The sequence below is a fragment of the Embiotoca jacksoni genome, unplaced genomic scaffold (genome assembly GCF_022577435.1).
Source record: "Embiotoca jacksoni isolate LCO1_2020_lvr unplaced genomic scaffold, fEmbJac1.0.p SCAF_26, whole genome shotgun sequence".
NCBI lineage: Eukaryota > Metazoa > Chordata > Actinopteri > Embiotocidae > Embiotoca > Embiotoca jacksoni.
The window spans coordinates 1,402,249-1,417,062 of record NW_027185377.1 but is presented as its reverse complement, the minus strand read 5'-3'; the positions used below and the strand labels follow the sequence as shown (position 1 = coordinate 1,417,062).

Genomic DNA, 14,814 nt, shown 5'->3' with positions numbered 1-14,814 from the left:
GCCTGACATACTTAAAGAGATTCTCACAAGCTGACACCAAATACCTTCAACCAACACGTCAACCGACAGCAAGAAACATTTGAGGTCACATTTCTTCTTCTGATTATATCGATATATCTCTGGATAGATCATGACTCTATGATGGAGGGAGTAAATGTTTCTTACATTTTGTGTCTCTTTGAGGTTGTTTACTGTTGTTTATCATTTTGTTTAGATTTATGTCTTTGTGATGTCATTTTGTGTCTCTGAATTCATTTAATTTATTTTGGTCAGTTTGAGTCTTTGTGGTCATTTTGCTTCTCTTTGTAGCCCTTTGATTTACTGTCAAGTTAATAATCAATATATTTATATTAACAACGGATCAAATGACCATGAAAGAAGTGAAATCTATCCACATTATGATGTCACTCTATGAATATAGTAAAATCTCTTCTGTTCTTCTTACGTTTCCGCTGAAATACGATCCTCTTGATAACAAAGCCACCGTGGGACGGACTCTATTGTAATCAAAATGCAGCTATTAATAAACAGCTGAATCATTGAGCCTGATAAAACTCTGTGTATTCAGCTTCCCTTTAAAGACTAATTGTTACTCCTCAGCGATTGTTTGCTGTTCTTTCAGAATAAAAGCAGCAGCCTTTTATCACCAGGTCGTCTCTCTGCGTCTGAATAAAAGCTTTACGTCTCTCTGAAGCGCGACCGCGGCCGAGGGCAGCGCCTCTCCTCGGGATGAAGTCACATTGTCGCCGGGGGAGCTGTGGAGAGATAACATGCGCCATCACACACCTGGTATCTCACGCAAGGCCGAGCAGCTGCTGTGTTTCCACACCGCGTTACCATGGAGGTGGACTGCAAACACTGAGGTCTGCAGGGACACACACACATATACACACACACACACACACACACACATACACACACACACACACACACACACACACTACTCCCCCATGCATCGCTGAAGGGGTCAAATAGTTAAGAAAGTGGCAGGCTTCATTAGACCACACATCAGAGGACGCTTCACACATAACCATAAAGGAGTCGATTCACAAAACCAAATCTGCTTTCCTTTCCTCTGGCGGTTTAATACTCTTTCAGCACAGCGACACATAACTCATCTAAATGTGGGTCGGTGAAAAACACCCCGAGGAGAAGCATTTCTGGAGCCTTTTCCTGCGGTTTCTGCTGACGTTACGTAACTTCACTACGACTCCGAGTGCAACACAACACGGATCGGATTCCTGCAGCAGAAGCGGGAAGAAAGCGAGTCTGAGTTATGAATTCCCAACATAGTCTGAATGCCTCAGGGTTCCAGTTCAAGACTGAAACCTTCTAACAAACATGATGCCATTAAAGTCTTCAACATTTAGCTGAATCTTTACATTCGATTGAGACGATCCGACGTGTCGCCTGCCGTCTGCGGTCTTCGTGGACAGAAGCTACTTCCTCTCAGGAATGATTTGCTCCAAAAGATTTCTGATGCAGTTTTGTATAATGTTTATTCCAGGCAGCTAATTTCTGCATTTTGACTTCAGTCAGACTGAATTTGTTGGAAAGCTGTGAGATTTTTGTCTGCAATTTATTTGCAGTTTTGTTCGACTAATCGTTTCCCCGAATCTCTACAACCGAAGTGGAGAGCGCAAAGTTAGCCTGACTAAGAGACATGTTGATGGGAAACACAACAGGTTTGATCCTGGAGACAGAAAGACAGACAAGTAGATGCAGACTGATTTTAGTAGAACTCATATCTGCTGTTACTGGACTGTTTTGACTAGTTAGTGAGCCCGCTGAATGGAAATAAAAGTCCCTTTAGGAGTTCATTATGGTGGATTTTTCCAAACGCCTGGTGAAAAGGTGAATTATCTGCAGGATTTGACTGACTGATCGACTCATTTGTCCACCAAAACCTCTTAACTTCACTTTTAGAGCTAAAGAACTCAAGGAGTCCTTAAGTTTGGAGTGTGAAACGCCGTATTATCAAGAGTTTCTTTAATGTCACACGTACTTTTAACCACCGGGACGTTTTGTGGCTACAACAGTTGATCTTGTGCCAAAACATAAGTGACATTCAAATGGGGAAAAAAATCTCCTCCCTGCTGTGTTTGTTTGAAAGGAACCGGTGGTAATCCAGAGAGAGAAGGGATAACAGGATTCACAGCACAACGCATTCAAAGGGAAACTGCAGACACAGACCTCGTCGCCACGCCGATCTGTGCAGCTGAATAGAGATTGTTTTCGGCGACTGATGACATGGCCCTGACTCGGCACAGCTAGTCTGTTCAGCTAGTTCAGGGCAATCAGCTGTTCAGTGGTGCATGGCGATAATAGAAAATAAAACATGAACCCAAAGTTACAGGGATTTCGATATGAATATATATATATATATATAAATATAAATAAATATATATAAATATAAATAACAATATGAGCTTGTTAGTACTAATACATTAAGTATATGTAGCAATTTACTGTCATAACTAGATGGAGCTAGTTTTTACTTTTACTTTACTGTAAATGTACTTAAATTATGTTCCACCACTGAGAAGAAATAATATTTATTATAATCATAAACATTACAATTTATTCTATTATTTTAAAAGGCACATATATGTTGTTCTGGTTCTTTAATGTGTGTATTTTATGTTTGTAAGATTAACTACTCGTTTCTAAGGTCATCCTCACTGAGCAAATACATGTTAAATACCGACACCTGCTGGCCAGAGGTGGGAAGTGCAGCACTTTTTAGTAGCCCGCCTCCAGAGTACTCTGCGTCTTCCATTGGTTTAAAGTTTAGAAGGGTGCCGTTTCATTGGTTACATTATTTCCTTTTGTCCAATCAACGTTTTTGTTTACAGTCACGCACAGAGGTCAAAGTTGAAGATATGGGCTGACGCAACTAGCTTATAAATTGGCTAAAGCGATGGATATTAAAACACTTTGAAAGGGCCGGCCTCATGAAAGCTTCGGTTTAAAAAGAAAAATAAGTCACACGGACCCGTAGCCGGGCGTCCTACCCGCTCCCAGGATGTTGTGTTCGGGTGTTAACGCCGTGAGGTCGTCGGTGTCTTTACAGAAGGTTGGTAGCTAAGCTAATGCTAACGTGAAGCTAACCTTCACAGACAGAACTCGGTGTTGTTCTCCAGAGGATCCATCACGTTCATTCTCCAGAGGATCCATCACGTTCATTCTCCAGAGGATCCATCACGTTCATTCTTCATTCTCCAGAGGATCCATCACGTTCATTCTCCAGAGGATCCATCACGTTCATTCTCCAGAGGAGCCATCACGTTCATTCTCCAGAGGATCCATCACGTTCATTCTCCAGAGGAGCCATCACGTTCATTCTCCAGAGGATCCGTCACGTTCATTCTCCAGAGGATCCATCACGTTCATTCACCAGAGGATCCATCACGTTCATTCACCAGAGGATCCATCACGTTCATTCTCCAGAGGAGCCATCACGTTCATTCACCAGAGGATCCATCACGTTCATTCACCAGAGGATCCGTCACGTTCATTCACCAGAGGATCCATCACGTTCATTCACCAGAGGATCCATCACGTTCATTCACCAGAGGATCCATCACGTTCATTCACCAGAGGATCCATCACGTTCATTCACCAGAGGATCCGTCACGTTCATTCACCAGAGGATCCGTCACGTTCATTCACCAGAGGATCCATCACGTTCATTCACCAGAGGATCCATCACGTTCATTCACCAGAGGATCCATCACGTTCATTCACCAGAGGATCCGTCACGTTCATTCACCAGAGGATCCATCACGTTCATTCACCAGAGGATCCATCACGTTCATTCACCAGAGGATCCATCACGTTCATTCTCCAGAGGAGCCATCACGTTCATTCACCAGAGGATCCATCACGTTCATTCACCAGAGGATCCGTCACGTTCATTCACCAGAGGATCCATCACGTTCATTCTTCATTCTCCAGAGGATCCATCACGTTCATTCACCAGAGGATCCATCACGTTCATTCTCCAGAGGATCCATCACGTTCATTCTCCAGAGGAGCCATCACGTTCATTCACCAGAGGATCCATCACGTTCATTCACCAGAGGATCCGTCACGTTCATTCTCCAGAGGATCCATCACGTTCATTCTCCAGAGGATCCATCACGTTCATTCTTCATTCTCCAGAGGATCCATCACGTTCATTCTCCAGAGGATCCATCACGTTCATTCTCCAGAGGATCCGTCACGTTCATTCACCAGAGGATCCGTCACGTTCATTCACCAGAGGATCCATCACGTTCATTCTCCAGAGGATCCATCACGTTCATTCTTCATTCTCCAGAGGATCCATCACGTTCATTCTCCAGAGGATCCATCACGTTCATTCTTCATTCTCCAGAGGATCCATCACGTTCATTCTTCATTCTCCAGAGGATCCATCACGTTCATTCTTCATTCTCCAGAGGATCCATCACGTTCATTCTTCATTCTCCAGAGGATCCATCACGTTCATTCTTCATTCTCCAGAGGATCCGTCACGTTCATTCTCCAGAGGATCCATCACGTTCATTCTTCATTCTCCAGAGGATCCATCACGTTCATTCTTCATTCTCCAGAGGATCCATCACGTTCATTCTTCATTCTCCAGAGGATCCATCACGTTCATTCACCAGAGGATCCATCACGTTCATTCACCAGAGGATCCATCACGTTCATTCTCCAGAGGATCCATCACGTTCATTCTCCAGAGGATCCATCACGTTCATTCTCCAGAGGATCCATCACGTTCATTCTCCAGAGGAGCCATCACGTTCATTCTCCAGAGGATCCATCACGTTCATTCTCCAGAGGATCCATCACGTTCATTCTCCAGAGGATCCATCACGTTCATTCTTCATTCTCCAGAGGATCCATCACGTTCATTCTCCAGAGGATCCATCACGTTCATTCTCCAGAGGATCCGTCACGTTCATTCTCCAGAGGATCCATCACGTTCATTCTCCAGAGGAGCCATCACGTTCATTCTCCAGAGGATCCATCACGTTCATTCTTCATTCTCCAGAGGATCCGTCACGTTCATTCTCCAGAGGATCCATCACGTTCATTCTCCAGAGGAGCCATCACGTTCATTCTCCAGAGGAAAGACACACCAACACGTACAATACAGGAACCCGAGTCAAACTGGAGTGGAAGAGATGGGAAGCTTCAACTGTAGACGTTATTTGAGTAAACGACAAAGAAAAGGATTATATCTCCTTCCACACACAACTTTGGACTTTAATAAGTTCCCCGAGTTTAAGGTTGTTTCTTAAAAAGTAAACATTGATGATGAATAACAGACAATATGAATGTTTGGATCCTGTTTCTACATTAATATTTAGTCATATTACTGGAACATAAAAATAAAAGAGGACGATGTTCAGACTGTAATAATGATTATTGTCTGATGTTTTATAGGCTATAAACCTAAATAATAATAATAATAATAATAGACTCTAACTATATCTAAGCATCGTGTTGTCCTGATGTTTTCCAGCTGTGCAGCTGTCGTTGTCCTCGGCAGTTATGGACGAGTCTTCTTCACGGCGGGGTCGTCCGCCGCCTGCCTGCAGGACCGGATTCACCTCCTCCTCCCGTTCTGACCGACTCCTCCAACCCAGAACAGAAGCGCAGTCCCTCCACCTGGTGCCCCGACCGGGGTCCTCCGCCCGCCCCCACCCACTGCTGCATGAGCGGCTGCCACAACTGCGTGTGGATCGAACACGCCGAGCAGCTGCTGTCGTACTACCACGACGGAGGCGACCGGGCGCTCGCCGCCATCGAGGAGCACGTCCTCGATGAGAACCTCAAAACCTTCTTAAAGATGGAGATCCGACTCTTAAAGAAGACGTGACGCATCGCAGAGTGAAGACGTGGAGTAAAGAACCCTTAGCTGCACTTTAAAAAAACAAAAACAAAACACAAACCTCCTTCACCCAGTTTGTCACCGTCTCCTGTCGGTCACAGGTTCAAGGTCTGCAGAGCATTTCAGAAAACAAACTCCCATCTCGTTCTGGAAGCTTCGTCCAGTCGTAACGATATCAAGAAGCACGAGGAGTCAGACCGTCGGACACGGCACCGTGTGAACCTCCATCCAGACGAGGAAAGACTCAACAGAAATTGCTCATGAAGAGAAAAGAAGAGGAGATGACTCCACCCGGACCTCCGACGCTGCCCTGTGGTTTCTGACACCGGGAGGTTGCACCTGCCCGTTCCTCAAACATCCAACACGTCGACCACAACAATCGACTGTTCGCTCACACTCCAACACAGCGAGCTGGACGTCCTGTTTTATTACCGATCAGAATAAATCCAAACATCACAGAGCCGGGTTTTTAGAAAATTCAATTTCTGGCCTAAAACCAACAACCTGCCGGACTTTAGAACTGTCGTCACATTTAGTCTGCAAGTGTCTGTGAATCTTCAGTAATCTGCATATTTCATTCATTCATTTATTCACTGTCATGTTCTTTTAGTCATAAAGCACATTTGCACTTTTATTTTATGAACCACTTTGTTTGAACTGAAGTGATAGAAATTGATTTTAATGTGTTTACTGATCGTTGGCTTCACTATATTTAAGAGTATATCGAAATTGTATGTTTGAAGTTTATTTTTAATAATTGTTTAAATAAAGATCTTTTTTGATTCGAGTCAAACAGCTTTCTTTTCCTTCTTTTGTGTTTCAGTCAGAAATAGATCAATTATTTAAATAGCTGTCATAATTTTAAAAAAAATGTGTTAAAAAGCTCATAAATCTGGAATTAGTAGTGAAATTATTTAAAGCATTAGTGTCGGAGAACATATGGCTCCCAGCTGATCTAAGTCATGGAATAAAGAGCAGGAGCAGTTTTCAGATCTGCCACTAGGAGGAGCCACATGCACATAAAACTAACTGCTCTTCTGAGGATAAAATATGTTGACTGATCCTCTGATTACACACATTTATCCAACCATGATGTCAGAGAAGAAGGAACTCCTTCAGTCGGACGGTGACCCTGATCTGTTGCTCTGCTTTTGAAAATTGCTTTTTACATAAATTCTATTAATGCTATAAACAGTAATTTTTCATATAAAAATTGAACTTTGTAAAATAAATACGATCCTCTGCCTGTCGTATCCGTGTTCATTCACTCATTAACAGCTCACAGAGCCGGGCGTACATGTGTGCCTTCACACCCTCCTGCTGAGAGATTAGCTCAGTGGTCATCAGATGAACGGACGCCCTGAACGCAGCGACGACAAACTACGACCGCTGACACAAACCTAAAAAAAAAAAATGAACCAAAACCAACAAACAAGAGAGAAATCATTCAAACAAGAAGCAAAATCATTCAAAACTAAACGATCAACTTTGCGATTTGTGTTTTTAGGTTGTTCTGTTTATCAACTCTGCATTTTATATCCAGTGTAACGTGTTGAATGTAAACCTTCATGTCTCTGGGGAAACTACATGCTGTCTCCGAGGGCCATAAATAAACTTTGAACCTCAACATTCGTGCTAAAAAAACAAAAATGACATTTTCAACCTCAACATTTCCATGGAAGCTGAAAAACTGATGAGGTTTCCGAGAATAGAAATATGTGTTAACAGGGTGTAAAATGAGTGCTGCGACTGCATGGCATTATGGGAATTGTAGGACCAGCAGATTTGGGAAATCTTTTTACCCACACTGGAAATTAAAAGTCAGGATAAATTTGCTTTGCTGGTCTCATTTTAAGTGGAAGTGCTAAATTCAGGAAACATGATGCTGCAGGTGAAACACCTGAATGAGTCCTGGCTGTTCGGGACGTCGCCATGTGTCCAGCATGGCTTTAGCCTGTCTGCCGTCCCACAGGTGTGCAGGCTGGTGTCGGATTACTGCACTGCTTAATAAAGAGCACTCTCACTGCAGGGAATTACACCGACACTCACAGTAAGATGATCTGAGAGATTTCTGCAGGATGAAGGATTGAAGGTTTTTTTTTGCCCGAAGCAGATGGTGAGACGATTGCGTAACAAAGAGGCAGTGGACCGGTGGGCCTTTCAGGAAGCTTCCTGCTGCATCAACATATTGGAGACGGTCTCATCTCATCCTGCTCTCTTTAATTATCATTACATAATGTTAACCTGCATTTTCTGGAGGCATTTCTGGATCATTCAGTTTCATTAAAAACACGATCAAATGTGAAGACTGCATTTGTGCAAACAAAGAAATTCAACTGGATTTTCTCAATAACCCACAAACTCTAAAACCAGAAGGACAACAGTCCACTCTATTGCAGCTGCAACCACCTTAAATGTGCAGATGTATTTACAAAACTATCAGCATCATTTCAAAACACGCTTGTGCCAAACTGAAGCTTCAAATCTCAGCTGTCGTAACGGTTCCTGTTCTTTTCTGAGAAATCACTTTCCTGGAAACGACTGCTCGCCGTACGAGGAGCGATCAGAAAGTTCCCAGAGTGCTCCCGTTGAGCAGGAACGGACTGCAGCACGGTATCGGCCACAATAATCCAGGATAGGTCGGGCTCTAAATTGCACAGGTGTCCCTATTAAAGTGATCAGTGAGTGTGTTTATACGACTCGTATGCAAAAGATGGAATTATGCAAAGTAATAAGCAACTGCAGCTGTCAGATAAAAGTACAAAGTATCGTGAAAATAAAAAAAAAACTACTACAATTACTTCCAAACTGAACCTGAGTAAAAGTCCTTGGTTAGTTGCCACCACCTCTCTACTCTAAACAAACCTGAGTTCAGCGTCACCCTGTTTAACCCAAACATGAAGTGTTGACATCGGAGCGAGGAGGCGGCGCCTTCGTAATCTTCTGCTCAGCATATAAAAAGGTCCCTGAAGCCCCACTGGCCCTCACAGCAAGCTAGCAGAGGTCCACTCATCTGCTAGACGGACCGGCGCTGCGCTCACTCCCGCTCGTCTGGCTGTTCTTCACCCAAGCAGCCGGTGAGTACACCTCCATCACCTCCACCTCCACCTCCACCTCCTCCTCCGTTACACACTCTGGATTTATCACAGCGGTGAGAAACTCTGCAGCTTCACCGGATCTCACGGATGTTACTGTCACTGCTTTTTGTGAAATGATCCAAACTGAACTGAGAAGATAAAAGTTTGTTCAGATTCAGACGTGCTGAGATCGTCAAATAATAGTTTATCTTGTATTTTATAATCTGATGAAACAAAAGTAGTTAAGTTACCGCTTTTAGTCTTGTGTTGCCGATGATCATATTAATCTCCATCATGCAGTAATCTAAAGACAGATAGACACTGCTGAAAAGGAGTTATCAATTATTTTTATAACTTTAAATTAAAAAAAGCCAACAAAATTAACTTATTCTGAGTAAATATATGACATTAGTGTGCAAATATCCTTCGGTAGTATATTTCTAATTTGTTTGACAGATTGTTTTTTTTGTTTATTTTGTTTGTCATTCAGCTGCTTGGTTTGTTTCATGATTAGAGCTTTACAGCATTTTCTGATCAATACAATAGAAGTTTGATATCCAAATAAAACCTTTTTGTTTTTCCCTGTTTCTTTAAGAAATGCAGCATATTTATTTTCCAGAAAATCTTTTTGGAATATTGAAAAGAAACACACTGTTAAATGTTCCCTCACAACTTCACCTCGACACAGCTGTCTGAAACTAAAAATTATGATTTAAATGAGAGCTTAGAATCAACTTTCAGTTTTCTATTTCAATACCACAGACAAAACATTTCATTAAGTACATAAAAAGTCTGGATGTTCAGTATTCAGCCTTAGAAATGATTTATTAAAGCTCTGAGATCAAAGCTGCGACTTACTTTCATCTTACAGGATGTGAATTGTAGAGATTTTATGATGATTTGGGATCGAACAGAAGGTGAAACGTTAAATGTTGGAATGAAAAGAAAATGTAAACACACATTAGATGTGTATATATTTTCATATAAAACGACTTCACAGGATGTTTTATGTGTTAATTAACTTTCTTAGAGGTCTAAATTCTGCAGTGATGCTCGTATCCAAATACTAGAACCACGATGATGATTAAGATCCGTTCTGTCGTCGTCATGGGAACACAGCTGAGCGGATTGATCATTTAGACCTTCAGTGCACAACTCAGCGTTTCTGCCGCGTTGTCCTTGCTCTAACCAGATTATGAGCCCGCGGTCGGCTTGAGATGAAGAGGGGGGGCGCTTATTAACTTGAGCCGGGGATTATGGGAAATTGGGTCGTCACTCGCAGGACAGGCTGTAAATGCGCGATGCACCTCAGACATTCAATTACAGGGGAAATATGAGTGTAAATCCCGGCCGGTGCTCGTCAGATCGGTAAGAGGATTACAGCCTGTAATGTCAGACAGAGGTGGAGGAGCTGCATTAATAGCATCATAACTTGTTGAACACACACAAAAAAAGGATTTACCAGACGATAAATTGGTGGAATTGGCCCTTTTTAAAGTGTGTGTGTGTGTGTGTGTGTCCCAACTAAAGATATCACCACGACGACGACACTTCACAGAGGTGTGTCTGGAAAGCCAAACAGCCGGCAAAACAAACGCACCACATCTGACCGCTCGAAATGAATCTCGAGCCGCCCAAAGCTGAGATCAAGTCGGCCACCCGAGTCACCGGAGGCCCCGCCACCCCGCGCAAGGGACCCCCCAAGTTCAAGCAGAGGCAGACCCGCCAGTTCAAGAGCAAGCCTCCCAAGAAGGGCATCCAGGGGTACGCATGCCGACGACGCTTCGCTCTCTTCAGAGATACAAGGAGCGATGTAAAATGACGGCGCGTAATCATGTGGGTTTGTTTTTTTTCCTCTGCAGGTTTGGAGACGACATCCCCGGCATGGAGGGCCTGGGCACGGGTGAGCTCACGTTAGGGTTTCAAAAGTTTAGTTTGTGTGAGCTTTCAAAGGAACAACCCGAGACAACCTCACACCTCTTTCTTGCCTTCTTCCCGCAGACATCACCGTCATCTGCCCCTGGGAGGCCTTCAACCACCTGGAGCTGCACGAGCTGGCCCAGTACGGCATCATCTGAGCCTTCCTCCCGCATCCCACTGCGATCCCCTGAGGACCACAGGCCGCGTCCAAGCACTTCAAAAACCACCTGCCTCGGGCTCCGTCTCCGACCTTCGAATGGAACCGAGCCGGAAAAAAACAAAGACAACCAAGAACGAACTGTAACGAACACAAAAACCGGAAAAAGTGAAAAAAAAACAAAAAAACAAAACATCTAAAAAAACAAACAAAAAAACCCGTTTCTGTTCTGTAACTCTGGATTCTTCTTCTGATTCTGCAGCTCACACAAAACATCAGCTCGTTGATTTAGGATCTGCTCCGTCAGACACTCTCTTCTCTGTCTCTTCTTTTTTTTTTTCTATCCTTTCGAAACACGAAACTTACGCAAGCAAAGGCAGCCTCACATTGAGTTTAAGTGACAAAATGAACCCGGAGTGGGTGGGTTCCTGCGCCGCGCGCTCGTTCGCCACCTTCAGAGGCTTTTCACCGCCGACGCCGAACGTTAAAAACAAAAAACAAAAACCTGAATTCTGTAGAGAGCGGACATCGGCTTGCCATTGCTTAGCGTAAAAAACCAACTCTCACCGACTTCTTTCGCCACCACACAAGCATTCACCCTTTTTCAACTGCTAGTTGATGCACGTGGGGAAATTTAGCAACACAAACTAGGAAATAAACCGTTTTAAAAGCAGGTAAATAAAACTCCAGACGACCTTTTGACACACTTCTACCGCCGTGTTTGCTCGTGTCACCATCAGCTTCTCGTTTGTATATCCCCTTGTATAATACTGATGCACATGAACCGATGTATTGTATGTTTATTGCGTGTTTATTCCTCATAACTTCCACGTGACCCTGTTGTGCTCCTCTGTGTGTGTTTATACTTGTATTTTTAAAGCTCGTTTATTTTTTAGCTCTACTCCCGTAGAGGAAGACACTTTTTCCTCACCGCCCTTCGTCCTTTCAGCCATCGTTCAGCGTTACCTATACGTCGGGTTTCATGTCGTCGCCTGCCACAAATCACACGACGACAACGAAAAAGCTGGTGATGGAGGAGCGTAGCGGTGAAAGATGGCGGAAGGATGTTTCACACCTGAACAGATGTGTAATGGAGCTTTTGTCCTTTCTACAGGATGAGGGGAAAAATAAAGCATAAAAAAAGGAAAATTTAAAAAAACAGATTTATTTATTCTGATGCAATCGGTCCCTTTTGCAGGTAAAAATGACTACTGACGTTACTTTTAATATATTTCTTGAACACTGGTGATTACAGCGTCAGTTTAGAGGAACTTCCACGTGCTACAGATTAGGGGGCGGGGCGATACGGCCCCAAAAATAATACCACAATGTTTCAGGGTGTTAAGACATCGATATTCTTCACAACATGACAAAACACTAAAACATATTGTATTATGAATTTAAAAAACAACAACACATGTCAGATGAAGTGTTACCAAACAGAACCACCAGGTTCCGCACTGGAACCTGGTGCGGTCTGGCTTCTGACGTCACAAACACACAGCAGCCACTGGAACCTGGTGCGGTCTGGCTTCTGACGTCACAAACACACAGCAGCCACTGGAACCTGGTGCGGTCTGGCTTCTGACGTCACAAACACAGAACGTGCGGGAGAGCTCATTGTACTCACCGATGACGTCACATCTGTCCGAGCAGGGCTTTCTCTCCTTTACGTGACGTCAGACCAACGGTCTGTGGTGTATTTAAACGCAGGTGCCAAAACCCGTGGTGGGGAAAACAATTTAAGTTCCTTCGTGGAAACTGGTGGCACTCTGGAGCCAAAATGTCTGCCGGCAAAACAAAGACTCCCGGTCCACTCAAGCTTCCCCTAGCTAGTCCTGCTGCTTCGGATCAAGATCCTCGCATCGTTGGGGGAAAGTAGGGTCGTCCGTCTCCGTCGGAGTTCGCAGTCTTTGAGGGACCGACATCCATTTCTCTATTTTCGAGCTACGGTCGGCGTTAGCAAGCCAGCTAGCAACAAGTTCACTGCGTTTACGAGCGTTTTCCCACGCGACCCCTCACCCCTGACAAGCTCTCGCGAGACTTAAGCAATGAGATTATAATGTAGTTATTAAAAGTCAATAAAAGAAATTGAAAAAAGATCGATTTTATTTTCCTCTCCAAAACTATCATTAGGTTTTATAAAATAAATTTATATATATATTTGTGTGTGTTTCTATGTTGGCCATATATTTTTAGTTTTCATACGTTTTTAATGTTGTTGTTTCTATAGCAACAAGCCTGATTTCCGCAGATGGTTGAAACCTAGAGTTAGGTTAGGTTAGGTTAGGTTAGATTAGGTTAGGTTAGATTAGGTAGTTACTTTATTAATCCCCGAGGGGACATTTTTTCGCTACAGCAGCATACAGAAGCGATAAGATAATAATAGAATAATAGAAAAGCAATAAAATAGCAGTAAAAAATATTAAATATAAAATGCACAGTATATACAGTACAGTATATATCTATATATATTATATACAAACAACCAAGAACACAGTCAACAGTGTTATTGTTGTGTGATGGATTTTGCCAGAGGTGAGTTATTGTACAGTCTTATTGCAGTCGGCAGGAATGATCTCCTGTATCTGGAATGATCTCCTGTATCTGGAATGATCTCCTGTATCAGGAATGATCTCCTGTATCAGGAATGATCTCCTCTATCAGGAATGATCTCCTGTATCTGGAATGATCTCCTCTATCAGGAATGATCTCCTGTATCAGGAATGATCTCCTGTATCAGGAATGATCTCCTCTATCAGGAATGATCTCCTGTATCAGGAATGATCTCCTCTATCAGGAATGATCTCCTGTATCTGGAATGATCTCCTGTATCAGGAATGATCTCCTGTATCTGGAATGATCTCCTGTATCAGGAATGATCTCCTGTATCAGGAATGATCTCCTGTATCTGTCTTTGTGACAGTGGAGCTGGAGGAATCTTTTGGAGAACGTCCTCCTCTGTCCCTGCAGCAGGTGGAGAGGGTGGTCAGGATTATCCAATATGGACAATAGTTTGTTCAGCGTCCTCCTCTCCACCACCTTTTCCAGACTGTCCAGTCTGTAGCCGATGATGGAGTCGGCCTTCTTCACCAGTTTGTTAAGTCTGTTGGTGTCACTGGCTCCAATGCCCCCCTCCCCCTCCCCCCTCCACCTCTCCCCTCCAGCAGACTACTAGAAGTACAGTTCACTGGCCACAACAGATGGTAGAACATCTCCAACATCTCGCTGCACACATTGAAGGATCGAAGCTTCCTCAAGAAAAAGAGTCGACTCATCCCCTTCTTGTAGACAGCGTTGATGTTGGTCTTCCAGTTCAGTCTGTTGCCATGGAGACACCAGGTACTTGTACTCCTCAACCATGTCCACCTCCTCTCCCAGAACTCTCAGCGGTTGTGGAGCCGTCGTCTTCCTCCTGAAGTCGACCACCATCTCTCTGGTCTTGGCCACGTTCAGGAACAGCTGATTTCTACCCGCCCACTCCACAAAGTCCTCCACTACTGCCCTGTACTCCTCCTCCCGTCCATCCCTTATACACCGTCCACTGACTCATCCTCCCGTCCATCCCTTATACACCGTCCACTGACTCATCCTCCCGTCCATCCCTTATACACCGTCCACTGCAGAGTCATCAGAGAACTTCTGCAGATGTCTTGACTCTGAGTTGTTCTGAAGGCTACTGGCTTTTGGCTTTCATAACTAATACATCAGTGTAAATACCAACTACATTACTAACTTTTAGATCGATTTAAAAGATTCATCATAAATATAAAGAA

General features: G+C 43.6%; 2 protein-coding genes across 2 annotated transcripts; both read left to right on the top strand.

Annotated features, from left to right (window-relative positions):
- Positions 1-2,873: 2,873 nt before the first annotated feature.
- On the top strand, positions 2,874-6,671 carry oxld1 (oxidoreductase-like domain containing 1). Its single transcript, XM_069159962.1, has 2 exons — positions 2,874-3,076; positions 5,516-6,671. Exons 1-2 carry the CDS (start codon positions 3,026-3,028, stop codon positions 5,870-5,872), a joined length of 408 nt encoding a protein of 135 aa, XP_069016063.1. The 5' UTR covers positions 2,874-3,025; the 3' UTR covers positions 5,873-6,671.
- Positions 6,672-8,892: 2,221 nt separating this feature from the next.
- pde6gb (phosphodiesterase 6G, cGMP-specific, rod, gamma, paralog b) lies at positions 8,893-11,122 on the top strand. Its single transcript, XM_069159829.1, has 4 exons — positions 8,893-8,961; positions 10,492-10,725; positions 10,824-10,864; positions 10,963-11,122. Exons 2-4 carry the CDS (start codon positions 10,580-10,582, stop codon positions 11,037-11,039), a joined length of 264 nt encoding a protein of 87 aa, XP_069015930.1. The 5' UTR covers positions 8,893-8,961; positions 10,492-10,579; the 3' UTR covers positions 11,040-11,122.
- Positions 11,123-14,814: the final 3,692 nt, after the last annotated feature.

What these genes read in the sequence shown, in the direction of transcription:
- oxld1 (XM_069159962.1), top strand. Translation starts at nt 3,026, where the DNA reads ATGTTGTGTTCGGGTGTTAACGCCGTGAGGTCGTCGGTGTCTTTACAG. An exon ending in CGTCGGTGTCTTTACAGAAG is followed by an intron (nt 3,077 to 5,515) that starts GTTGGTAGCTAA and finishes GATGTTTTCCAG; the next exon opens with CTGTGCAGCTGTCGTTGTCC.
- pde6gb (XM_069159829.1), top strand. Translation starts at nt 10,580, where the DNA reads ATGAATCTCGAGCCGCCCAAAGCTGAGATCAAGTCGGCCACCCGAGTC. An exon ending in CCCAAGAAGGGCATCCAGGG is followed by an intron (nt 10,726 to 10,823) that starts GTACGCATGCCG and finishes TTTCCTCTGCAG; the next exon opens with GTTTGGAGACGACATCCCCG. An exon ending in CATGGAGGGCCTGGGCACGG is followed by an intron (nt 10,865 to 10,962) that starts GTGAGCTCACGT and finishes TTCTTCCCGCAG; the next exon opens with ACATCACCGTCATCTGCCCC.